Source organism: Rana temporaria, chromosome 3, assembly GCF_905171775.1.
Source record: "Rana temporaria chromosome 3, aRanTem1.1, whole genome shotgun sequence".
Classification (NCBI taxonomy): domain Eukaryota; kingdom Metazoa; phylum Chordata; class Amphibia; order Anura; family Ranidae; genus Rana; species Rana temporaria.
In genome coordinates this window covers 198,560,825-198,588,703 of record NC_053491.1, presented here as the reverse complement: position 1 = coordinate 198,588,703, position 27,879 = coordinate 198,560,825, and the positions used below count along the sequence as shown (strand labels likewise).

Sequence of the window (27,879 nt, the reverse complement as noted above, 5' to 3'; positions counted from 1 at the left end):
GGGGTGGGGGGGGGGATCAGGATGCCTGTCTTTGGCAATCGGAACTTAAATATAACCCTTTAGCAAACAAATTAGAAACATGCAAAGAGGCACAATATGCAAAGCATAAAGTGCCACAGCCCTCCTAATACTTAACTGAGCCCTATCTCAGTCCTGTGATGTGCACGAGTGCCTCGGCTGCACGGGACTCTCCCTCCTGATTGGCTGAGACACAGCGGTGCCATTGGCTCTCGCTGTCAGTCAGTTAGCCAATTGGGAGAGAAAGGAGATGGGACCAAAACGCAGCTGTGTCTGGCAAACGCAGCTGTGTCTGAATGGATATATGGAGCTGCGACTCGGGTGCTACTATAGCAAGCTGCTTGCTGTGAGGGCACCTGGCAGGAGGGAGGTGCCAGGAGCGCTAATGAGGGACCTGAGAAGGAGGGTCTGGGCTTCTCTGCAAAACCAAATGCACAGAGAAGGTAAGTATAACATGTTAATTTTAAAGGGGGGAGAATAGACTTTAATATCGCCTTAAATGCATGGAGGGACATTTATCAGGCAAATTAGCCGCACGATTAATCACAAATTGGACTGCATCTCTTTCAGCAAAATCTGCCGTTTTTTACAGCTCTGTGCTTCTGTATTCCTGGGCAGCTAAGTGTAACAGTTTCCAAAGTTCAAGATTTTTACTGATACTTTATATGAGAGAGATTGTCCAATCCAAATAGATTCATAATTAAGAAGTGGTCAGTGTCAGGTTTAAAGCGGCAGCAACCAAAGAAGGAATTTCTGATTTGGTCTGTAACCTTGTAACAAAATTGTCTCACAAAGCATCTTACTGCTCCTGTTTATCATCCCTTTTGCCTTGTAACAAAAAGGATACAGCTCCCCCAAAGATTTTTATTTTAGTCATATGAATGTTATATTCTGTTACCAAACTTTTTTATTGAAATACAACCAACCGTATAAAGTATGAGCACAACAGTCGGAACCTCGATTTGCATATTACATCGGATTGCCTGTAGGGCCAAAATCCCAAATTAAGTAACCTGTACAAAAAAAAAGTACAGTAATTGATCATGGTATCATAAGGCTAAGGGCCAGTTCACACCAGACTTGGTTCCGTGCGCATTTTTTCTGCACTAAAAATGCATGCACAGTGTTTTTCATGTATTCCAACGGCTCTAGTTCACACCATGCAGTCAGTTTCTGGTGTGAACTAGAGCCGTTGGAATACATGGAAAACACTGTGCATGCATTTTGTGCAGAAAAAAAGCACACGGAACGGTGTCTGGTGTGAACTGGCCCTAATAGAACAAGGTATCTGTAAATGTATCAAAGCCTAAGTCCACCTTTTTGGGCACGATTTTATTTTTCATAAATAGAAGCCTTTTGTAATGTAATTTCTGCCCAAACTATCCCAATGTGCTTATCTCTCACTTAACCTTTTCTAGAGAAGCTTTGAGATTTCATCAGTTTGACTGTTTTTTTGATGCCATCACCTCCTGTAGATCATGTGACATCAATGAAGCGTTGAAATCCCATCATATGCTGCCTTGTGGGATCACAGAAAAGGGCATTATAGTGTGTTCACCACTCTGGACCATGCCTCCCTTATTACTATATCACCTTCCACCCACTGTCTACAATCCTCTTTGAGATCCACCATTACCATGTAGTGCAAGGGCCTGTCTCGTGATACAAATTGTTAGATTGCTCAGGTGTGTCCACCTATTCCATATGTCTGGTAAAGCTAAAGGAAACTGTACAGATTGTACAATCTGATTGCATTGTGTAAGGCCAGCTTTATACAAGTAAATAGAAGGGAATGGACAGACGCTCAGCTGTCAGGCCCCATTCACATCTCTCACATGCTGTTTTTGGGCGTTTTGTAGCATTTTCACTCATCATGCATATGGCAGCCCATTCACTTGAAAGGTGGCCATACATGACACAATCTGATTGTTTAATCTCTGTACGATTTCCTTTAGCTTTACCAAAACGATACGAGAACACACCATCTATCCAATCGGGCAGGCACTATATAGTTATTGGCAGATCTAAAGGAGATTGTATAGTGAGCTTTACAGAACCCAGGACATTTTTCTCCTGTTTTCAATACTATGGCTCTGATCCACATAGGCTGTTAGCTGATCGCTCCGCTCCTGCACGTTCTGCAAAATAAATGATCTATGCAAGATGAAGTTGGGGTGGGAAAAAAAAAAAACGATCACTGGCTGTGTATTTAGTGAGAACGGTGATTGCTTATTGCATTGGAAATACATGCACGTGCAGGGGTGGGTGGTCATCTGGTGAACTCCTTCCTGAGTCTTAACAGTTTTCACATACTAAGGGCCATCCAGGAAGTTAGGGAGAGGTTTTTGTTATACAGCAAGCACTGACACTGAGGTAAGGGCTGGTTTAGGACAAATCAAATGCTTTTTCTTATCTGTAAAAGTATATGAATGCTATATTTGTACAAAGGGGAGCTTGAATTTCAGAAAAAACAGCGTCTTTAAGGCTATTTTCAAATCTCATTGGACACATTGGCTGAAAACTGTCACTTGTTGAAAATTCAAATAAGTATTTTTGTCCTGGTATGTTAGTTTTGTGAAATAAGCCTAATATTAGGGGGGGGGGGGGGGGCATTAACAAAAGGTGGCTCAAAGTTTATGCCTGCTCCATTCTTCCAAGTGAATAAAATTAAGCAGACCCTGCTCCTAATTAGGGATGAGCCGAACACAAGCGCCCCCCCCCCCCCCCCCCCCCCGTTCCTTTAAATATTGTACCTGCTGGGTGTCTATATTCTGCCTGTGAAAACGTCTTTGAGAACCCGGGTCTTGCCCCAGGGAACATGTATCAATGGAAAAAAAGTTTTAAAAACGGTCGTTTTTCCTGGAGCAGTGATTTTAATGATGCTTAAATAAAAAAATAAAAAAAATTAAAAATTATTTTAAATATCGTACCTGCTGGGTGTCTATAGTATGCCTGTGAAGTGGCACGTGTTTAGCTATGTCCCTGCACAAAATGAGATTACTATAAGAAAAAAGTTAATTTAAAACTGCTTGCCGCTTTAATGTAATGTCTGGTCCCTGCAATATGGATGAAAATCATTGAGAAAAATAGCACAGACACAGACAGTACACACCAATGCTGTATCTTGGCCTAGGCCAGCACTTTGCAGGGGGGCAGCATGAAAAGAGTCCCCGCCGGCTGGCTCTACACTTTTAGTGTAGCGCCAGTCTTATGAGGTGGATTGGGCCGCAAAGACAAACCGGTCTGGCACCCCCATAAAGTGGCCGCACTGCTGCCAGTATGATGGGGATGGTGTAGACCCAAGGTACACTGACATGATCATCTATACCTGGCAGGTAGGTAGTAGGACTCTCCTGCAATGCTTTGCTTGTGTCAGTTGTAATTAAGGAATCTTAATTTTATTTCTGTGGATTTCTGAAAAATAAACAGATGGATTTATTTGTTCCTGCCCCCAATCCTTCCTTTGCTCACTGCCCGGACCACATACCTTCATCACCGTGCTATATGTTTTCTGCTGCCCCACTGGCATGGTTATATCCTCTTAGTCCTTCATAAATTTAGCAGAAATTTGTGCTTGAAGTAAAACTATAGGCAACACTTTTTTTGCCATTTTGGATAGAGTAATGAACCGTTATAGCCCCTGTTTTTTGCCATCTGTTCATTTCCCTTTATTTTTTGCCCCATAGCCAAACAGGAAGTGAGAGGAAATCTCTGCAGATTAAGGGAATCCCTCCCCCCCCCCCCCCCAAGGCCCTTATAACTAGTGTCCCCACTGGGAAATTTCAGGGCAGGTCTTAAACAGGAAGGGGTGGATCATATTTATATTAGGGGTTGCACGAGTTAGGTCAGGCCTAGGGCAGCACAAAACCTAAATACACCACTGGTACACACACCACGTAGCTTTAGGTGCACACTGCAGAGGACACGGGAAGTACACAATACATAGCTTTAGGTGCAATCTGCAGAGGACACGGGCAGTACACATCAAGTAGCTTTAGGTGCACACTGCAGAGGACAAAGGCAGTACACACACTACGTAGCTTTAGGTGCAAACTGCAGAGGACACGGGCAGTACACACCAAGTAGCTTTAGGTGCACACTGCAGAGGACAAAGGCAGTACACACACTACGTAGCTTTAGGTGCAAACTGCAGAGGACACGGGCAGTACACACCAAGTAGCTTTAGGTGCAAACTGCAGAGGACAAAGGCAGTACACACACCACATAGCTTTATGGTGCACACTGCAGAGGACACAGGCAATACACCACGTGAGAATACTGCAGCTAGCACAATCACCTGCCTGCCAGTAAATTAGGAAGAGTTGATCTAGCTAAACTATACAGTGTATAAATATATATACACAACACCTGGGATGCATATACAGTATATCCTCTACACACTGTAACTTTAACTGACTAGCCTGCCTGCTCTATCTACCTACTAAAAAGGACACTCTCTCTGTCTCTCTCTTTTAACCACCGCAACACACTACACAAGGCCGACCTGCAGGGTGGCCTTTTATAGTGTGGGGCGGGTACTAAACCCCCTGAGCCATAATTGGCCAAAGCCACCCTGGCTTTGGTCAATTATGGCTCTCCGTTTATTGCAAGCTGTGATTGGCCAAGCATGCGGGTCATAGTGCATGCTTGGCCAATCATCAGCCAGCAATGCACTGCGATGCCGCAGTGAATTATGGACTGTGAAACGTAACTCGAATTTGGCGCGAACAGCCCAAAACGTTCCTAATTCGACAAACGATCGAACATGAGTTTGACTCGAATACGAAGCTCATCCCTACTCCTAATTAACGAAAGCCCCTTTGATAATTTAGGAGCAAACTTCTCCATATTCTATGCCATATCTGTGACAGACATGACAGAGGGAGCACTCCATGGGCCGAGAGGCATGTGAGCTGTCTGCAGGCAGTTCACATATCATATGCAAGGTCCGATCTGGTGGGGGCTGTGGACAAAAAAGCGAACATGTTTCACATCATGGATAGATGCTTAGTCATGAGCTATGACTAAGCATTTATCCATGATGTGAAACATGTTAGCTTTTTTGTCCCCTATGTCCACTTTCTACCATTGATTGCAGTGTTGCATGAATTTTTGGATGTTGTGCAGCTTTGGATTTTATCCTTTGTTCATTTTGTTTCAATAAATCGCCTATCAGAGTACGGCAGTCCAGGAACATTTCTTTTTTCCACGGATCATCTGCACCTGTCAGTACTACAGGGCGGGAGCACAGCATAGGCGCAGGATTAGGAGCGGTACTATTTTCCATAGTTTTATGCTTCATTATAATGGTGCAGGAACCTTTTTATACTTTCCCAATGTGTCTAGTAGTACACAGGCCCAACTGCTGTCCTGCTTTGTGGATTGTTACGTTTCAATATGGTATGCATGTATGCAATTTGTTTCAGAAGAATGCTTGTAATCCAAAGCACTCGTATATCAAAGTGAGTTTCCCCATAGGAAATAATGGAAACTCAGATAAATTGTTTCAGTGACACTGCTAGTGTATGCAGTACCGCATGTAACTAGAGGTGGGGGGTGCCGGAGACATTTGGAAACACTAGGAGCCGATCGGATGCACTCGGAGTGTCACAGGGGCCCCCTCACTTTCCTGTGTGATTCGGCCCTAAAACGGTGCAAAAGACGCATAGCTTTTCTGTGCAGTGCGCTCCGCAGCTGCCCCGGAAATATGTGAACCGTTTCCATAGTGAGTCGATCACATTCTCCTGCTATGCAAATCGGATGCTGAGAAGGCCACATCCAATTTGCATAGATGTGAACCCAGTCTCAGTGAAATGTGCCCCTTGTGCTGCTGTGTCCTCATTAAGACCCCTTTCACACTGAGGCGATTTGCAGGCGCTATTGCGTAAAAATAGTGCCTGCAAACCGACCTGAAACAGCGGCTGCTGTTTCTCCAGTGTGAAAGCCCCGAGGGCTTTCACACTGGAGCGGTGCACTAGCAGGACCGCTCCAAGAGTCCTGCTAGCCGCATCTTTGGAGCGGTGTGTTTACCGCTCCTTCCCATTGAAAGCAATGGGCAGGGCCGGATTAACAATGGGGCTGATGGAGCTGCAGCTCCAGGCCCCTTTCTCAAGATAGGCCCATTTGCCCAAAAAAAAAAAAAAAAAAAAAAATTTTTTTTTTTTTTTTTTAAGATTTTTTTTTTCTAAGATCGAATTTGGGGGGTTGTAGCTCGATGACCAGAGGTCACAGAAACCCCACATTTGGGGGTAGGCATGGGAAGAGCTACCCCACAACTGGTTAAAATATGGGACGGCTATCATTTATGGTTCCGGAGATACGGGCCTGCTTGCACAGCCTGTCAGAAGCTACATTCAGAGCGGCCAATATAAATACAAGCTGACACACTACAGCAGACTGATAGGATCACAGGGCTTATAATAATTATTTGTATATTACTCATGGTAATTAACCCCTTGCCACCCAGGCCAATTCTGACACTTCTCTACTACATGTAAAAATCATCATTTGTTTTTTGCTAGAAAATTACTCTTATGGTGGTCTTTGCACTTTTTATGTTGCACGGTACAGAGCTGCACGATTCTGGCTAAAATGAGAATTGCAATTTTTTTGCTTAGAAGATAGATCACGATTCTCTCACGATTGTTGCGGCATAACATAATCTTTCACATAAAAAAAAAAAAAAAAAAAAAAATGGGCTAACTTCACTGTTTTGTTTTTATGGTTTTTATTATTCATTGAAGTGGGAAAATGCAGTGTGACATAAAATATTCCAGCAATAGCCATTGTATTCCCTAGAGTCTCTGCTAAAATATATATAATGTTTGGCAGTTCCAAGTAATTTTCTAGCAAATAATATTGCTTTCTAACTTAAGAAACAAGTGTTGGACTTTAAGTGGTTACATTTAGTTACAATGTTAGTTAGTTACAATGTTTCATTTTGTTTACAAACTTCGCAGACTGCCCAGATTTGTTCTTTACACACAGAAGTGTATCCCTTTGATCTAAGAAGGAAGTGTCAGTTACAATGGGCCTAATCCTCAAAAAACTGGCGCAACGTAACTTTTTCCATTTAAGTTACACCGCCACAAAATCTCTAACTAAGTGCCCGATCCACAAAGCACTTACCTAGAAATTTTGAGCGGTATAACTTAAATCGGGCCGGCGCAAGGCGTTCCTCTTCTCCAGGGGGCGATTACCATTTAAATGAGGCGCGCTCCCGCACCGGCCGTACTGCACATGCTCGTGACGTAATTTTCCTGACGTGCATAGCGCGAAATTACGTTACGTCGGGCTTTGTGGATTGCGACGGGACAATAAAGTTGCGTCGGGTAAAAAAAAAGATACGGCGCCAAAAAAAAAATGTGAAATTTAAAAAAAATCGCATCGCGAGCAAGAAAAGTCTGTTTTTACAAGGTGTAAACAGTTTACACCATGTAAAAGCAGCCCTAATTTTGCGTTTGCAAACTAAAACTTACGGAGAAAAAACGAAGCTGAAAAGCTTTGTGGATCTCCGTAAGTCCTAATTTGCATATCCGAGGCGGCATTTCGACGCGAAATGCCCCCAGCGGCGGATGCGGTACTGCATCCTAAGATCCGACAGTGTAATTCAATTACACATGTCGGATCTTCGTCCTAACTATGGGAAACTGATTCTGTGGATCAGTTCCATAGTTAGGACCAGGGATACGACGGAGTAACAGCAGTTACTCCGTCGTATCTCTTTTGAGGATTTGGCCCAATGTTTCCTGTTAAAAACTTGGCAGACTGCCCAGATATTTTCTTTTGAGAGCTGAAAGTATCTCCACTTGTTATATGAAAGAATCGGCAAACTCTGCATTGAAGATCGTCTGGGGGGTTGAATCGAGATCACGATTTTTTTAACGATTAATTGTGCAGCTCTAGCACGGTATTTGCGCAGCAATTTTTCAAACATGTTTTTTTGGAAAAAAAATTTTCATTCATTAAAAAAACAGTTAGTTAGTTAAGTTAGCACAATTTTTTTTGGTATCCTAAGCGATGCTTTAAATTTTTTTAGGTTACATGTTTAGAGTTACGGAGGAGGTCTAGTACTAGAATTATTGTTCTCGCTCTAACGATCGTGGCGTATGTAACCTGTGTGTATCTGGCTCTGATACTAGCCAGTGCCTACCCAGCCACTGACTAGTATCTCTCCCCAGCCTGTCCCCACACACCCTCTCACCTGCTGACCTGTGGATGGGGGAATCACTCCTGCAGTGTTATTGTGTTCTGCCAGTGCGTACAATGATCAGTGTTGCTAACTTTAGCTGGCAGCACTGATTGTTTTAAGAAAAAAAAACAGGCTGGTTGTACTCAAGTTGATTAATAGATTGACTTGTGTAAAACCAGCTAGCCCATACATAGATTGACTATGGCTGGTCTCTGCATAATTGGCGTAATTTCAATCCATGTATGACCCGCTTAACCACTACTCAGTCCCTAAATATCCTTACACTCCTGTACATAGTGCTCACTGTCATACTCTCCACACTTCTCTCCTATACATAGTACCCACTGTCATACCCTACACACTTCTCTCCTATACATAGTACCCACTGTCATACCCTCCACACTCCTCTACTATACATAGTGCCCACTGTCATACTCTCCACACTTCTCTCCTATACATAGCGCCCACTGTCATACCCTTCACACTCCTCTCCTGTACATAGTGCCTGCTGTCATACACTTCTCTCCTGTACTTAGTGCCCACTGTCGCACCCTCCACACTCCTCTCCTGTACATACTGCTCACTGTCATACCCTCCACACTCCTCTCCTATACATAGTGCCCACTGTCATACCCTCCACACTCCTCTCCTATACATAGCGTTCACTGTCTTACCCTCCACACTCCTCTCCTATACATAGTGCCCACTGTCATACCCTCCACACTCCTCTCCTATACATAGAGCCCACTATCATACCATCTACATTCCTCTCCTGTACATACTGCCCACTGTCATACCCTCCACACTCCTCTCCTGTACATACTGCCCCATCATACCCTCCACACTTCTCTCTGGTACGTACTACCCTCTGTCATACCCCCTCACTCTTCCTGTACATACTGCCCATTGTCATACCCTTCACACTCCTCTCCTGTACATAGTGCTTTTTTCCGTACCCTTTGTACTCGTCTCCTGTACATAGTGCCCACTGTTAGACCCTCCACATTCCTCTCCCTCACCTGCACATACTTCCCACTTATATACCGTCCATACTCCTCCCCTATGTCACTTACCCACAAAAACAGTTCTTTAAAATTATACTGAATATCCTCAATGTTACCAGCTCTAGAATGGACACACTTTTGTTAGTTCAACTAAAGGAAATCTCAGTTCTCATATTTTTTCTGCCCCATTATTAGTACTCCTTTAATTTTGTGATTACTACTATGATGTATAGAGGAACATCGGGGATCTCAGCTACTCTAAATATAGCACTTATATAAAAAAGTGGCCCTGAAAATATTTTTTAAATGTTGGCAACTGTGCACTTAGGCACCGCCCAAGGTCCACCGTCCACCGGGTCAGTAGGGGGCCCCATGAGAGGCTCCTGGGATCCTGTGATAATAAAGCGGTAGTAAACTTTCCTGACATTACTACTTTTTAGAGGCCCTGGGGTAGGTTATGCCACAACGTACAAGTATGCACAGCATATTAGCACATTAGTGTACACTTCAATTTTCAGACTGAGCCCTCCAGTGCTGCGAAGAATCAGGCGGGGCCCGGGCGCTTACATCTTCACCCGGTCTTCCTTCTGGGTTCTGTGCCTTTGGTCACTTGCCTTGGCTGGGCTGCGTTCATGTCATTCCCACGCATTTATTTATTATTTATTACACCCCATTCACACCTCTGCGACAAAACGCCCTCGTGCCGCTGGAGGGGAGAATTCCCATTGCTGTCTATGAGATGGTTCACATCTCATAGACGCCGTACACCTGCGGCATTAAAAAAAGTCCCGGACCCTTTTTTTCAGGCGGCATTGGCGTTCGGCCATACAAAGCAATAGGAAGGATTTGTAAAAAAAAAGTTACACTATTCGCGGCAAAATACGCCGCGTACGCGGCGTTACTTGTCGCGGAGGTGTGAATGCAGCCTAAAAGGCCCCACCAAAATCCTCAGCACCAGGCCCATGATGTTCTTAATCTGGCCCTGGCAATGGGCACTGCGGCTATACTGCCGGCAATGTGCCTCTTTTTCGGCCACTAGCGGCAGAATACCGCCGCAATTCTGACAGTAAAGCGCAGCTAAAAACAGCGGCGCTTTACCGCCACTGCACCTCCCGCCCTAGTGTAAAAGGGGCCTTAGCGTAAAGCTTCCTCCTCTAAAATGTGGCACAGGTGTCAATGAGAGAACACTGCATTTAGATTTATAAAGAAATCAAATCGAATTGATCAATATTCACATGAAATTATTATTATTATTTTTTTTTTTTTAAAGTTTGCTTTTACAATTGGTTTTGAAATGAATATACTTTCCTATACAAAAACACTTAATAATTTGTTTAATAGAAAAAAAAAAAATTGTGAATTAATTTCTACTATTGTATTTTGACAAGTATCTCCAGAACAGGTTTCCGCATTGCAAGATATAACTTTGACTCCTGCGCTGGACACAGTCATACCACTTTGAATTTAGAAACAATTTATTTGGCAGCAGAGGGCGCACCATGCTAACTTTTTCAAAGTAGTGTCAAAAATAAGGCAAATATTTACATAGGGTTACACATCACCTACTCAGATACCTGCAATATAAAACATGGGCCTTTGCCAAAAACAACGTAAGCACTAAAAGTAGAGCGCAGTGAGCCTTGAACAGGTAGTTTTGACAGGTTCTAGTTCTAAGAATATTAACAAGAGGGAGGTTACAAAACCCACCTGGCCCTTGTTGATTGCTGTAGCCTTTGTGCAATACACAGTCTCTGCTGTGGTCAGTTTAACATAGAGTGCTGTTGTAGAAGGAAGCACATTGGAAGCTTGCGGTTAATAAAAATGTCCTGCAAATTTAGGCTTTTGTTGGAAAATGCAGAGCAAATGGTCCTTGTCTGTAGGAATGAAGAGCAATTCCTGCTCCAGGAGGGAATGCAGCATTTGGCAGTACTGGAGAAAGCCAGCCTGGTGATTGGCAAGTAAGTCAGTGTTTTTTGTTTTTACCTTACAAAGCAGACGTTTCCGGGCATAAAGGACTATAAAGAATATTCTAAAGGACATGTTAAATATAAGGTTTCTGTCATGCATACATGTTTATGTGCATTTAGAGACATTTGGTTGTAGTGAAAAAGTAATTTGTGTATGTATCTGGCTATAGTGCAGTCCTTAATAATAATAATAATAATAATAATAATAATAATTTTATGCAGTCATTTTGTATATAGGCAGTCCCTGGGTTACAAACAAGATGAGGTCTGTAGGTTTGTTCTTTAAAGTGGTTGTAAAGTGTCCGTGTGTTTTTGTTTTAAAAAAAAAAATGTCATACTTACCTCGACTGTGCAGCTCGTTTTGCACAGTGTGGCCCCGATCTGCAACTTCTGGGGTCCCCCAGTGGCTCTCGCGGCTCCTCCCCCACATCAGATAACCCCCCTTCCCCAGGAGAAGCGCTCTCACAGGAGGGGGGGGTTACCTTGCGGGCGCACTTCCAAGTCATTCATTCGGCGTCTAAAGCCGAATGTGTGACTCGGCCCCAGCACCCATGTCAATGGATTTGATTGACAGAAGTGGGAGCCAATGGCTGCGCTGCTATCAATCTATTCAATCGAGAGCCGAGAACCCTGAGAAGGGGAATAGCGTGTCTCTGCCAGGTGAAAAAACATGCGGGATCACAACCCCTTTAAGTTGAATTTGTATGTTAAGTCGGAGCAGATACATTTAATTATTTTTTTGGCTCTAGCCAAAACACCCCTGTAATGTTTGTTTTGCAGTCTGTGTCCCTGTTCAAGATAAACCCCATGTAGTGCCAACAGTTTGCACAGTGCTTTAAAGCGGTAGCAGCAGGGGACTGACAACACTGAGGGCCACCCAGCAAAAAAATAAATAAAGCAAGGGTACCCTGTCAGGCCCCCGCCCATGACCCGCCCCTACATTTTTTTTTTTATTTATTTTTTTTATTTTTTTTAATGGGACCTAGAGGTCTGTCTCTCTCGTCTGTCTCTAACAGTGTCCATTAGAGACTACAAAGGAGTCTAATGGGACCCTTTTTAGTGTCCAATATGCCCCTTTCACACAGACGGATAGAATGGTGCTTTTAGCTGCAGATTTTACCGCAGCTAGAAGCACACATTGCTTTCCTATGACCTCATTCACACACTACGGTTACCTGCGGTTTTGTGCGGATAGAAAAAATAGATCCCGCAGCTATCGGCACATAACCACAGGTAATCGTAGTGCACTATGTCAGCTGCGTTTGGTATGAATCTTGAGGGGGAACTCCACGCCAAATTTCAAGTAAAAAAACGGCATTGGTTCCCCCTACAGGAGCATACCAGGCCCTTGGATCTGCTATGGATTTTAAGGAGACACCCCGTACGCCGAAAAACTGCATAGGGTTCCCCGCAAAATCCATACCAGACCCATATCCGAGCAGCGGCCTGGCCGGTCAGGAAAAGGGTGGGGACGAGCGAGCGCCAACCCCCCTTCTTAACCGTGCCAGGCCGCATGCCCTCAACATGGGGGGGTAGGCGCTTTGGGGCAGGGGGGCGCCCTGTGGCCCCCCCACCCCAAAGCACCTGTCCCCATGTTGATGAGGACAGGGCCTCTTCCCGACAACCCTGGCCGTTGGGGGCATGCGGCACGGTTAAGGAGGGGGGGGCCCCCGCGCTTGTCCCCACCCCTTTCCTGACCGGAACCCCACACCGTTTTCTCGGCGTACGGGTGTCTCCTTAAAATCCATAGCAGATCCAAGGGCCTGGTATGCTTCTGTAGGGGGAAACCCATGCTGTTTTTTTATTTGAAATTTGGCGTGGAGTTCCCCCTCAAGATTCATACCAGACGCAGTACTTGGTATTGGCAGGGATCCAAGTCGGATCCCCGTTCAATATCGTGCCGCGGCTAAACGCAACCGCAGCTAAAAGCACTGTACAAATGCAGCTAATCGCTGTGCCTGGAGTCTTGAATTCCAGCAAAACATAAACATGCTTTTAGCTGCGGCAAAACAGCCGTTCGTCTGAAAGGGGCCTTATAGAGTCTGTTCGAGTCCCATTAGAGACTACAAAAGAAGTATAATGGGACCTGGAGGGGTCCTCTTTCTAACAGAGTGTACAGTGAACACCTTCATTCACTCTGGTCCACACGGGACCCCCTCCTTGTGCCATGACTCTCATCCCTGCCCCCCCCCCCCCCGTGTGTTTAGTAAACAGCAGGACTGACAGTAAGCACAGGAACTGGAAACCAGTGTAAATCACTGTAATGCCTACTACAGGAATTTCCAGCATCCACTGGGATTGGCTAGGTATTGCACATTCGTAGTTACATTGGTCCATCTTAAACCAATGTAACTATGCAAAAATAGCCACATCATACTATTAGGCTGTAAACATGCGTATTCAAGACTGGTTAAGATATCAATCACACTAGTGACCCCAGGGGCTTTAAAATGCTGTGGTGGAGCTGCAATTTTACTGCTCCCGAACTGCTGGCCCCTTTAACTGCAAAAGCAGCAGTGGGGTGTGTACACATGTTGAGGTCATGATGCTTTGCTATGTGAAGGAATTATACCCCCTGTCACTTTTGGCAGGCGTAGTGCAGACAAATGCGACCCGTTCAAGTGAATGGGGGCGCTCTGCAAGCATCTTGCAACCATGTGGTTGTGGTGCATCAGTGTAGGATTGAAGTGGTTAAAGCGGGCACTGAGGTGGCGATACAATACCTCCTCACCACCTGTCAAATGCTTTCTGACGAACAATCTGAACACGGATCACTTTTCAGAGACCAACACTATTGTGGGGACAAGTCCTAAGGGTATTTTATATTACTGCAGTACTACTGTTAACCAGGGGAGGGCAGAATTTTATGAAGGAAACCAAGATCTCCTAGGAAATTTGTCTGAAATTAGATATTATTACTCCTCTTTTGCACAACACTCTGTTCATACATCCTTGATGCAGTTCATTTTATATTTACCCTTTCGTCTTCCAGGACAGCCCTGTAGATGTAGCTCCTCCCTCCGGGACAGGAAACACAATCACCCCCAATCATAAAAGGCGGTCCTCCAGGTCCTCTCCTCAGTTTTTTGTGTTTCCTGCCGGACGGGAGGAGATACAATCAGGGAACGTATTTTTTTGTTTTTTGATGTGAGAGAACCTACCTCAGCCTTCAGCACTCCTCTGGCCCTAGGGGTAGAGAGCGTAGCTGGAGTCTCCTCCGCCGTGAGCTCGGCGAGAGTCGGACCCCGTTGACGGCGGGATCCGTCCCCTGTAGTGATCCGGGTGGCGTGGCTGCGAGGGTGAGAGACGCCATCGATTCGGCGCGCCACTTCCGGTATTCGATGAGGGGGCGGGTTCCATGCGTTCCAAAGAGAGGAAGGAGTATTCTCGGCGGAAGCGCGTCATCAGGGGGCGCCCGGAAGTATCGTTCCTACTTCAAAAAAGGGCGCGGAGGAGACTCGAAGGACCCGGCGCTGGTGTTTGTTCAGGGAGACTGAAATCGATTACACAGGACCATGGAGGCAGCAGCGGCTATTTCCGATCCTGGTCCAGCAGGCACCGGTACCTCTCAGGTAAGGCCTGGTGACGGCACATGGCTTACTCTGATAGGTAGGGGATTGTTACCCCAGATACCCCCCCCTAGGTGGTGAACCTGTTTGGTGGAGGTTTTTCTTTTGCACCTTCTAGGAAACCTTGTCACAGTGGTGAATGAAGGTTTAGCTGGTTGTAATGTGGTCAAACTGTGTTGTTTATTTTAACAGGTCAAGGCCCATGATAAGAACCAGCCTCCTAGGAAGAAATGTGCAGTGTGTGGGACAAAGCTAAGTTCTAATTGGGATAAGCCTTTATGTCCTGACTGTGTTAATAGCTTGGTTAAAGAAAGTTCGTTAACCACTTGTAACCAAATGTTATCATCTTTTAAAGATGAGATGGCATCCACATTTCAGTCGTTTAAGGGACTGATTGACAGGATGCAGGCTCCAGCCCCGTCCCTAACTAGGGCCTCTAGTACTCCTTCCTTACAAATTCAGGAGGAAGAGGAGGAAATTAGAGACAGAACTCCCAGATCAGTTGTTTCCTCTCAGGCAGGTTCAGCATCTGAATCAGAGGGAGAGGAGGATTCCTCCAGGGCGGCCAGATACAAATTATCATTAGATGATGTGGGGGATCTCCTGAATGCCATCTATGACACTTTGGATATCCAGGAGGAACAGGTTCAGCTCTCACGGCATGACCTCATGTATCAGGGGAATGCGACCAGAACCAAGGTTTTTCCGGTTCATAAGTCTTTGATTGATATGATTCTGCGAGAGTGGGAACAACCTGAAAGAAGACCATTTTTTTCAGGCAGCCTCAAACGTAGGTTTCCATTCGAATCAGATGTGTCTCATCCTTGGAACAAGGTTCCTAGACTGGATGCCCCTTTAGCCAAGGTCTCCAGGAGGACAGATTTGGCATTTGATGACCTAGGTTCCCTTAGGGACCCAATGGACAAAAGGGGGGACCTACTATTGAAAAGAGCTTGGGACGCCTCTGCGATCAGTTTAAAACCAGCTCTATCGGCTACTTGTGTAGCAAGAAACTTAGAGTGTTGGCTCACCCAGTTACAGGCACACATCTTGGCCGGTACCTCTAGACAAGAGCTTTTAAAATCTTTTCCACTCTTGTTCAAGGCAGTGGGTTTTCTAGCTGACGCCTCAGAGGAGTCAGTAAAGTTGGCTGCCAGGTCAGCAGCCTTGGTCAATGCAGCCAGAAGATCACTATGGCTAAAAACTTGGACGGGAGATGCCGCCTCAAAATTAAAATTGTGTGGTCTTCCGTTTTCAGGAGATCACCTTTTTGGACCCGGCCTCCAAGAGGCTTTGGAACGTACTCAGGACAGGAAGAAGGCCTTTCCTGAGAAAAAGAAAAAAGCCGAAGGAAAGAGTTTTTTTCGTGGCTTCAGGGGTTCAAACTTTTGGCAAAACCAGAAGAAGGAAGGCCAACCCAAGAAGCATTGGGCAGGCCACAAGGGGCGTGGTAGAGGAGGAATCCTGTTTAATCCTCCTCAACCCCCCCCCAAAACCACAATGACTCCTGTGTCCCCGTGGGAGGAAGGTTGGGGCAGTTCCTCCCACAATGGACCAAGGCAACTTCAAGCCCGTTCATTCTAAATCTAATAGAGAACGGATACAAACTGGAGTTTGCGTCACTGCCTCACTGGAACTGGAACTGGAAAGGCAGAAGCTCTCATGCTGTCGCTAGGAGAATTAGTGGATCAGAGAGTTCTAATTCCGGTACCCCTGGAGGAGCAGGGACAGGGAGTATATTCCCATGTCTTCATAGTAAAGAAACCATCAGGGAAGTTCAGGATGATCCTGAACCTTCGGCCCCTGAACAGATTTGTAAAGTACAAAAGGTTCAGGATGGAGTCGATCTTTACAGTTGCAAGATGTCTGTTCCCGGGGTGTTACATGGCGACCCTGGATCTCAGGGATGCTTATCTGCACATCCCTATACATCCAGATTACCAGAAATTTCTCAGGGTAGCAGTGAGGGCAACTTTAGGGATTCAACACTTCCAGTTCCAAGCTCTGCCCTTTGGTCTATCCTCGTCTCCGAGAATTTTTACCAAGGTTCTGGCAGAAGCTCTTGCCCCTCTCAGAGATCAAGCTATCACGGTAATCCCATATCTGGACGATCTACTGTTTGTAGCCAGATCGGCTCAACAGTTAGGAAAGGATTTACTGGTTGCACAGGAATATCTCTCCTCACTCGGGTGGATAATCAACCGGGACAAATCCCAGTTGGTGCCATCCCAGGAAGTGGTTTACCTGGGGTACAAGATATCTTCGGTAAAGAGAAAAATTTATCTCCCCGAGGAAAAGGTTACCAAAGTAAGTCAGGCCGTTGCCCAACTACAGTCCAATCAGTGGATTTCAATCAGAGAGGTAATGAGAGTCCTGGGGTTCATGACATCCGGTTTCCCTGCAGTTCCTTGGGCAAGACATCATCAACGCCCATTACAGGAACTTATGCTCCGTCTCTGGAGTGGCCAAAGTCAAGATTTAGAGTCGCTGATTCCAATCTCAGCCAAAGTAAAAAGGAAGTTGTGGTGGTGGCGAAGACATCACAACCTGAGCAAGGGTCTAGACTGGTCCTTCCCGGTGGAAGTAATAGTGACTACGGACGCAAGTGCCTGGGGCTGGGGAGCCCACCTAGGGGAAGCAGTAGCCCAGGGAGCATGGTCTCCAGCGGAGGCAAGTCGTTCTTCCAACCAAAGAGAGCTGTTGGCAATTCTAAGAACCATAGAGTCATTTCAGGGAAGGTTGGTAGGACATCACCTGCAAGTTCGTTCGGACAACGCAGCGGCTGTTGCGTACCTGAACAAGCAGGGAGGGACAAGAAGTCCGGCTTTGCAAGAAATATCCAACAAAATCCTCTCCTGGGCGGAGACCAACTTGTTTTCACTGACAGCAGTCCACCTAAAGGGTACTCAAAACTCTCTGGCAGATTACTTAAGTCGCCAGCCAGTGAAACAGGACGAATGGTCCCTGAACGAAGAAGTATTTGCTCAGATAACACAAAGGTGGGGTCTTCCGGAAATAGATCTTTTTGCCTCAGAAAAGAACAGGAAAGTAACCCAGTTCTTCTCAATAGATCCCAGAGATCAGGCCTTAAAGCGGGAGTTCACCCATTTCTAAAAAAAATTTTTTTCTTCCCCTAGATTCCTGCTCGTTCGGTCTAGGGGAATCGGCTATTTGTATTAAAATAGGTGCAGTACTTACCCGTTTTCGAGCTGCATCTTCTTCCGTCGCTTCAGGGTATGGTCTTCGGGAGCGGGCGTTCCTTCTTGATTGACAGTCTTCCGAGAGGCTTCCGACGGTCGCATCCATCGCGTCACTCGTAGCCGAAAGAAGCCGAACGTCGGTGCGGCTCTATACTGCGCATGCGCACCGACGTTCGGCTTCTTTCGGAAAATCGTGACGCGATGGATGCGACCGTCGGAAGCCTCTCGGAAACCTGTTAATCAAGAAGGAACGCCCATTCCCGAAGCCCATACCCGGAAGCGACGGAGAGGATGCGTCTCGTAAACGGGTAAGTACTGCACCTATTTTTAAATAAATAGCCGATTCCCCTAGTAATAACAAGCAGGAATCTAAGGGGGAAAAGTGCCCTCTAAGGGTGAACCCCCGCTTTAAGGATAGACGCATTTTCCAATCCCTGGAGGTTCAACATTTGCTACGCCTTCCCCCCAGTAAGGATGATAGCAGCAGTGCTCCAGAAATTTCGGTTGGAGGCGACAGACTTGATTTTGATCGCGCCCTGGTGGCCAAAGAGGCCTTGGTTCGCAATCCTGAAGGAACTATGCATTTTTCCTCCATTTCCCCTTCCAATCCGGAAGGATCTGATCTTGCAGGGTCCAATCCTACACCCGCAGATAGACTCAATCTGTCTAACTGCGTGGTATCTGAGGAAGAGTTATTGAGAGCAGAGGGTTTCTCAGAGAAAGTAATAAACACCCTATTACAGTGCAGAAAGCCAGTTACAAGAGCAATCTATGCCAAATTCTGGAAGAGATTTTGTTCCTGGATGAGAGAACAAGAATTGGATCATCCAGGTATTCCAGCTATTCTAGATTTTTTGCAGGCCGGGGTAGATCTGGGTCTCTCCCCCAGCACTCTAAAGGTACAGGTAGCAGCCCTGAGTGTCTTCTTGCAGTGTTCCCTCCAGCAGAATTCATATGTTAGGAGTTTTTTCAAGGCCTTATCAAGATCTAGGCCAGTGAGGGTCTCGACCTGTCCTTCTTGGGATCTTTCATTGGTGCTCAGAGCACTCTCAGGCAAACCTTTTGAACCTCTGGAGGAATCCATCCTGAAATGGGTCACACTTAAAACGGTCCTCTTGGTGGCAGTGACCTCAGCCAGACGGGTGAGTGAGCTACAGGCTCTTTCAATCTTGGAGCCTTTTTTGTTGATTTTTGATGATAGGATTATTTTGAAAACAGACCCCAGTTTTCTTCCTAAAGTTGTGTCCAAATTCCATAGGACACAGGACATTGTCCTTCCTTCCTTTTGTTCCACCTCAGACTCAGAGGGAGCACCCCAAAACTTACTAGATGTTAGGAGGTGCCTTTTAGTTTACTTAGAAGCTTCCAAAGAGTTTAGGAAGAGTGATTCCCTTTTTGTTAATTTTTCAGGTAGTAAGAAGGGTCATAAGGCATCAAAATCCTCTATTGCCAGATGGATCAGAATGGCAATAGAGAAGGCTTATGAGTTAGAGGGCCTACAAGCCCCATTTGTTAAAGCACACTCGACTAGAGCAGTTTCGAGTTCATGGGCCGAGAGGGGCGGAGCCTCACCAGAAGAGATTTGCAAGGCGGCAACGTGGTCAAGTTATACTACCTTCGCCAAGCACTATCGCCTGGACTTGATGTCTGAGAAGGATCAGGCATTTGGTAGGAGGGTCCTCCAAGCAGTAACCCCACCCTGATAAGTAAGTTTCTTGTCTATCATCTACAGGGCTGTCCTGGAAGACGAAAGGGTAAAACCGAAGTTAGGCTTACCGGTAACTCTGTTTTCAAGAGTCTTCCAGGACAGCCTGGCTTCCCACCCGGTGTATATTATTCTAAACTGGAAATGGAAGTTTGTACTAACGATGTGTTGGTAAGATTATGTTTTTCAGAGTCCGTCAGGAATTCTTGGATGAACTGAGGAGAGGACCTGGAGGACCGCCTTTTATGATTGGGGGTGATTGTGTTTCCTGTCCCGGAGGGAGGAGCTACATCTACAGGGCTGTCCTGGAAGACTCTTGAAAACAGAGTTACCGGTAAGCCTAACTTCGGTTTTTCTATGTGTTTTTTTTTTTTTTTTTTAAACCATGAATAATAAAAAAAATCTTCCGTATGCGCATATATTTACATTACATACCAGTACAAAACTCCTTATGTAACACTTTGTCAATGTAATTTGCAGTGACGGATTCATAAAGGCTGTAGGAACCACACAGACGATACGTAATCAATTTTCTCAAGAAGAGTTTGAAACAGTCATTGACTGTTCTGGAAAATGTGTTCTGCCAGGTAAGTGGTTATTTGCTCCATAATGGCCAAAAGTAAATCAGAAAAAAAGTAGAAACTGCACTACTCGGTCCTTAAAGGGGTTGTAAAGGTTCGTTTTTTTATTTTCTAAATACCGTAGGTTCCTTTTAAGCTAGTGCATTGTTGGTTCACTTACCTTTTTCCTTCGATTTCCCTTCTAAATGTTTTTTTTTCTTTGTTTTCTTTGTCTGAATTTCTCACTTCCTGTTCCTCCTCAGTAAGCTGTTCAGTAAGCTGTTTAGGCTGACTAACCCCCAACCAGAACGGCTCGGGTGATGGTGGAAAGCTTACGGAGGAGAAACAGGAAGTGAGAAATTCAGACAAAGAAAAAAAAAAACATTTAGAAGGGAAATCAAAGGAAAAGGTAAGTGAACCAACAATGCACTAGCTTAAAGGAACCTATTTATAAAAGAAAAAAAAACGAACGTTTACAACCTCCTTTAACCACTTGCCCCCCGAGGATGTCATATGACGTCCTTGACTTTGTGCAGTGATATCTGAATGATGCCTGCAGCTACAGGCATCATTCAGATATCACCGTCTTCTGCCGGCGATTCTCTGCACAATAAGAACGATCAAAGCGGCAGTTCCGCCGCTTTGATCGTTCTTATAGGCAGCGGGAGGGGACGTCCCCGTCCCTCCCTCCCGCCGCCATTCGGTGCTTCTCTGGGCTTTCCCGTGCCTTAGGGGCCCCGGAGAACGAATCGGCCGGCGCTGGCTGGGAAGCATAGAGATGACTGGTGACCAGATGGTCACCAGTCATCTCTGACCATTGGAGGCCTGGGCGCGACGTTATGACGGGTACCCGGAAGTAAATAAAAGCCACAATCGCGGCTGTCTGCATTAGATCGGTAAAATGTTTTTCACGGTCTCATGCTTGTAAGCCTGGAGGAGAGATGTGGGGTCTTATTGACCCCACATCTCTTCATAAAGAGGACCTGTCACAGTGATTCCTAGTACAAGGGATGTTTACATCCCTTGTAATAGGAATAAAAGTGGTAAAAAATAAAAAAATGAAGTAAAATAAAATACCGTGCGAGAAAAAAAAGTTGCAACGAACGCCATTTTATTCCCTAGGGTGTCTGCCAAAAAAATATATAATGTTTGGGGGTTCTGAGTAATTTTCTAGCAAAAAAGTTGTGATTTTTACATGAAGGAGAGAAGTGCCAGAATAGGCCCGGTGGACAAGTGGTTAAAGTGGTATTAAAGGCTAAGTTCACTTTTTTTCTTTTTTCTTTTATCTAAAGTCCAGCTCCCCTATAAACAAATATACCATTAATGTACCTAGGTTGCAAAACATTTTTTTGCAGAACAAGGCCTTACCCTATATTTCTTAGAAAGCTTCAGAGACTCCCTGGTATAGATTTGAGACAGAAAAACCAGCACGACACAGGAAGGAGTTTACCAGATGACCTCATTAGCACACCCTTCACCCATCAACTAAGTTTTCACAGCATCCCTGGCATCTCTCCACATGTGCATTTCCCGGGCTTTCCCAGCATCCTTTGAGATGGACTCGGGCTGCATGCTAAACTCCCTGGGGCCACATGCAGCTCCTGATGTAGCACCAGGGCCTGCCTGATTGGATACAGACTGATTGAATAGATGGTGTGTGCTCCTATTATATCGTTTTGGTAAATCTAAAGGAGATTGTACAGTTTGTATAGTGAGTGGCCACATTTTATACACCTAAAATTACCTAGTTGCACTTTCAGTGTCATTTATTGTTAACCGGCACACCAAACACAGAAGCAAACATACATTTTGCCACATGAAAATACAAGTGACAAATAAAGTAAAAAAAAACCTTGCAAATTGCACCATGTCAATGTCCCATGAGCTACTTTGCCATTTGTAGCGCAGCCCATTGAAATAAATGGGCTGCCCTATGTGTGTCACTGGAAAAACAAGCCAGAACATATGCGCTCCCACTACTCTAGGTGTGAATGTGGCCTGAACGTGAAATTGGTGCATTTACACAGGAACAATGAGGCTTCATTGACATTTGTGTGTTTCTAAACGCATGGCATAGAAAATGTGCACTTTACAATGCGTTTCAGAAATGCTGCAAATGTGCACCATGCTTTTGTGCTTATTAGTTTTCCAGAACTATGGAATAGGAGGACCACCCTGACCAATCCGTTAAATTTTTATTAAATCGGACCAGGGACGGATCCAGAGTCTAGTCTTGGGAGGGGCACTCCCAGAAGATATTTTTTTGGAGGGGCAATTTATCAGGGAAATGACTGGTGTTGGCACTTCAATGATCACGGCACTATGGTTGTTATAGTATCAGGATGATTGAAGAGCATTATTTATATTATTACATTGTAATATAGAATGAAATGGTTCAACTCACCATAATGCAGAATCAGTGGGAGCCCCGAGTGTGTCACCTGCCATCAGATGCAGATTGTCACTTGCCACGTCGCCTACCACGCGTTGCGGATTGTCACCTGCCACACGTTGCGGATTGTCACCTGCCACACGTTGCAGATTGTCGCCTGCCACACGTTGCAGATTGTCACTTGCCACGTCACCTGCCACACGTTGCGGATTGTCACCTGCCACACGTTGCGGATTGTCGCTTGCCACGTCGCCTGCCACACGTTGCGGATTGTCACCTGCCACACGTTGCGGATTGTCGCTTGCCACGTCACCTGCCACACGTTGCGGATTGTCGCTTGCCACGTCACCTGCCACACGTTGCGGATTGTCGCTTGCCACGTCACCTGCCACACGTTGCGGATTGTCGCTTGCCACGTCACCTGCCACATGTTGTGGATTGCCACATCACCTGCCACATGTTGTGGATTGTCACTTGCCACATCAGGTGCCACAAGTTACGGAATGCCACTTTCCTGCCTTCAAATGCAGATTGTCACTTGCCACCTCACCTTGCGGATTGTCACATGCTAAGGTGGTGTTTTGCTTGTCAGAGTCAGGCAGCAGAGAGATCATGTGATCTCTCTGTTGACTGCACAGTGAGGGCGGAAGTTACTGCAGGGATGCAGGGCGGGCACGGGGTGGTGAGAGATGATGTCATCTCTCTGCTCCCCCGTCCGCCATCTTGTTAATTGGCCAGCCGCCTGCTCGCCCACAGAGCCGACCAGCTGAACACCCACTCTCTGACTCTCTCTTACCACCGAGCCGAAGACTAGCGGAGCCGTGGACCCGCTCAGACTCTGTAACCAGAAATTAGCTAATTTCTAATTCGCTATTAATATATTGTAGGTTACCAATCCTTCGATGTGGTGGCTGCATTTTTTTTTTTTCTTAGGCTTTCTTACCTCTGTTTTCACCTGGTGATCTGGGCAGTGTGTTCACTTCCTGTATTAGAGTGCTTTCACTCTGGATGAATGGGCACAGGGGGCACCTTTGGACAGCAACATTGTGAGTGTGGGGGGGAGGAGAGTGTTACATGTACCAGCAGGGTTGGATACACTAACAAATTGAAGCCAAACGCTAGCAAATACTTAGTGTTAGTATACCCACAACTGAATACCTCACATTTAAAAATTCCACTGCGGGACATTCATCAAATTTGTTAAGTGGTGGGGGACTGGGATTGCTGCCAAAATCAAAAATGATAAGCGGGGGGGGGGGGGGGATTGTGCCGCCTCTTGCCTCCTCCTCCCGTGCTGCCTCTCCACTGGGTACTCTTCCTGTGCGGGAAAACTTCCGCTATGGTGGGACCACAGAATTTGTGTAAAAAGGCTGTTTGACCCTGTCTTCTCTGATCCTCCCCTTCTTCCACTGTCCCCAATCCATCACGTGATAGAACAGAGGCTAAGGGACAAGCTGCACATGCTCAGTTTGGTGTGTGCTGGTAGAGAATTTTCTAAAAAAAAAAAAAAAAAATCTTGGGAGAGTGCGTGTGATCAGCACAGGGCCAATCGGCACTGTCCAGACAGAGGCTAATGGGTCTTGCATCCTAAAAGGACAATCGGAGGAGGATAAAAACTCCTCCTCCTGCAAACTTTAACCAGACACTGATAGAAGTCACAAGGCTGCTCTAACTGCTGATGAGAAAAGGTATTTAGCAGTTTATATTTGGGCCCATTTCACACTTGTGCAACTTGTCCTGTGATTTGGGGCTGCAAAGTCGCATGACAAGTCATTCCCCATGATTTCCAATGAGTACCATTCATATCTCTGCCACTTGAAGTCCCAGCGACTTCAAAGTAGTCCCTGCACTACTTTGGTCTGATGCAATTTGAGGTCCATAGACCTCAAGATTACACAGGCATTGCTTAAAGATCGCAGAAAAAGTGTGAAAGGGGCCTTACTAAAACTATTGCATTTCCATATTCTGTGTCCTGTGGGAGACCATATATAATGAATGCAGGGTTCTGTGTTTAGTAACACTTTAACCACCGCCGCCTGTAAATATACGTCGGCAGAATGGCACGGCTGGGCAGATCCTGTACATCGGCACGTCCTGTACATCTACCCAGCCGTGGGTCGCGGGTCCCGGTCCGAAGCTCCGGGACCCGCGGACCCGATCGCCGCTGGGGTCCCGCGATCGGTCCCCGGAACTGAAGAACGGGGAGAGCCGCGTGTAAACACGGCTTCCCCGTGCTTCACTGTGGCGGCTGCATCGATCGTGATATCCCCTTTATAGGGAGACACAATCGATGATGTCACTCCTACAGCCACACCCCCCTACAGTTGTAAACACACACTAGATGAAACATAACCCCTTCAGCGCCCCCAAACTGCAACTGTCATTTCCGCAATAAACAATGCATTTTAAATGCATTTTTTGCTGTGAAAATGACAATGGTCCCAAAAATGTGTCAAAATTGTCCAAAGTGTCCGCTATAATGTCGCAGTCATGAAAAAAATCGCTGATCGCCGCCATTAGTAGTTAAAAAAAAAAAATTTATAAAAATGTAATAAAACTATTCCCCATTTTGTAAACGCTATAAATTTTGCGCAAACCAACCGATAAACGCTTATTGCGATTTTTTTTTTTTTTTTTTTACCAAAAATATGTAGAAGAATACTTATCGGCCTAAACTGAGGAAAGATACATTTTTATATATATTTTTGGGGGATATTTATTATAGCAAAAAGTAAAAAATATTGCATTTTTTTCAAAATTGTCGCTCTATTTTTGTTTATAGCACAAAAAATAAAAACCGCAGAGGTGATCAAATACCACCAAAAGAAAGCTCTATTTGTGGGAAAAAAAGGACGCTAATTTTGTTTGGGAGCCACGTCGCACGACCACGCAGTTGTCAGTTAAAGCGACGCATTGCCGAATCGCAAAAAGGGGCCTGGTACTTTACCTGCATTTTGGTCTGGGGCTTAAGTGGTTAAGCATATAATACTTGACTTATAATATATAAGCGGTTACAGCAAACCGTTTTTTTATTTCCCTTTTGGGGAAAAGTTTATATATATATATATATATATATATATATATATATATATATATATATATATATATATATATATATATATATATATATATATATATATATATATATACACACACTCACACACTGTGTGTGTGTGTGTGTGTGTATGTATGTGTGTGTGTGTGTATATATATATATATATATTACACACAAATTATAAATGTAAGCTCTCTGCAAGTGTTAAATGATTTGTCTGATCTCAGTAAGGCCCCTTTCACACTGGGGCGGGAGGCGCGGTGGCGGTATAGCAGCGCTATACCATCGGAATTGCCGCGGGATTCGGCCGCTAGCGGTGCGGTATTAATCCCCGCTAGCGGCCGATAAAGGGTTAATACCACCCGCAATGCGCCTCTGCAGAGTCGCATTGCGGGCAGTATTACCGTGGTTTCCCATTGCTTTAAATGGGAAGGAGCGGTATATAAAGATGCTGCTTGCAGGAGATTTTTTTATCTCCTGCCAGCACATCGCCCTCCGGCTTTCACATTGAGGTTGCTGGGCAGGAGTTTTTCAGGCAGTATAGCAGCACTATTTTTAGCGCTGTACCGCCTGAAAAACTCCTCAGTGTGAAAGGGCTCTAACTGATGCATTCTGCTGGAGAGCTTGTTTTTTTGAAAAACAAACTTGCAGTTTGGATCATCAGATGAAAATAGAAAAAATAAAGCTTTAAAAAGAAAACAAGTGAAGCCATTACATCTAAAAATGGTAAACTGCAATATAACAAAGGTTTGTTTTTGAGTTTAATACCACTTTGAAGCTAAAGTTCAGCTAAAAACAACATTTTTTTTTCTCCACAGCTTTAGTTCTATAACTTTCCTGTAATAAAGTTTGTCCCATGATGTTTCGGCTGCTGAATTCTGTAGAAATCTTCCCTGCAGGGCTTCCCTGTCTTCTTCCTCTTGCAGATGTCCCAATGCTGTAAGAGTTAACAGCTTTGGGTCTCCAGGCTCAGCTGCACTAAAGACACATCCCCTTCTACCTTCTATGGAACTGAGTTTTTTCTTTGAGTACATGGCCTGCCCTGCACAATCTGTAATTGAGGGAGAGAATCCTGTGACTGCTCAAGTGCTCAAACACTCCCATTCACAGATTGTGTTATAAGTAGTATAATCCACAAATTCTTCTCAATACAGCTGCTTTATAATTTGAATCGGAGCCATGCTGTCCATGGGGCTAACTGAGGAGTCCGCCTCAGGTGCCACTCATGGAGGCACAGTAGGGGGCAGCACTGGACATTTTCATTGCTTCTATGACATACAAATGAAAATCATGTTCTTATTTCACCTTGATTTTCAGGATTTGTGGATGCACATACTCATCCTGTGTGGGCTGGTGACAGAGTACATGAGTTTGCAATGAAAGTAAGTTATATATTTTTTATATTATTATACAGTATTTCACAAAAGTGAGTACACCCCTCACCTTTTTGTAAATATTTTATTATATCTTTTCATGTGACAACAATGAAAAAATTACACTTTGCTACAATGTAAAGTAGTGAGTGTACAGCTTGTATAACAGTGTAAATTTGCTGCCCCCTCAAAATAACTCAGCACACAGCTATTACTGTCTAAATCGCTGGCAACAAAAGTGAGTACGCCCCTAAGTGAAAATGTTTCCAATTGGGCCCAATTAGCCATTTTCCCTCCCCGGTGTCATGTGACTTGTTAGTGTTACAAGGTCTCATGCCGCGTACACACGATCATTTTTCGGCATGAAAAAAACGTTGCTTTTCAAAAACGTCATTTAAAATGATCGTGTGTGGGCTACACATCATTTTTCAGGTTCTGAAAAAACGACAAAAAAAAAATGCGAACATGCTGCATTTTTTTATGTCGTTTTAAACTATGTCGTTTTTCGGGTTGTAAAAAATGATCGTGTGTGGGCTAAAACGACGTAAAAAACCTGCGCATGCTCAGAAGCAAGTTATGAGACGGGAGCGCTCTTTCTGGTAAAACTACCATTCATAATGAAGTAAGCACATTTATCACGCTGTAACAGACAGAAAAGCGCGAATCGTGTTTTACTAACATGGAATCAGCTAAAGCAGCCCAAAGGCGAATGGAAGTTCCCCTTTATAGTGCCGTCGTACGTCACCACGCTTTGCTAGATCATTTTCTTTAAACGATGGTGTGTAGGCAACGTCGTTTTAATGATGACTTCGTTTTTTTTACATGCTAAAAAACTTCGTTTTTTT

At 45.0% G+C, this 27,879-nt stretch overlaps 1 protein-coding gene across 1 annotated transcript in view; it reads left to right on the top strand.

The window, feature by feature from the left end:
* The first annotated feature begins 10,840 nt into the window (after positions 1 to 10,840).
* AMDHD1 (amidohydrolase domain containing 1) overlaps positions 10,841 to 27,879 on the top strand; it is a 65,309-nt gene continuing 48,270 nt past the window's right edge. The window contains exons 1-3 of the mRNA XM_040344108.1: positions 10,841 to 11,171; positions 20,135 to 20,241; positions 26,979 to 27,043. Coding sequence (XP_040200042.1) covers positions 11,035 to 11,171; positions 20,135 to 20,241; positions 26,979 to 27,043 — 309 coding nt within the window. The 5' untranslated portion in view covers positions 10,841 to 11,034. The remainder of the gene's footprint in view (positions 11,172 to 20,134; positions 20,242 to 26,978; positions 27,044 to 27,879) is intronic.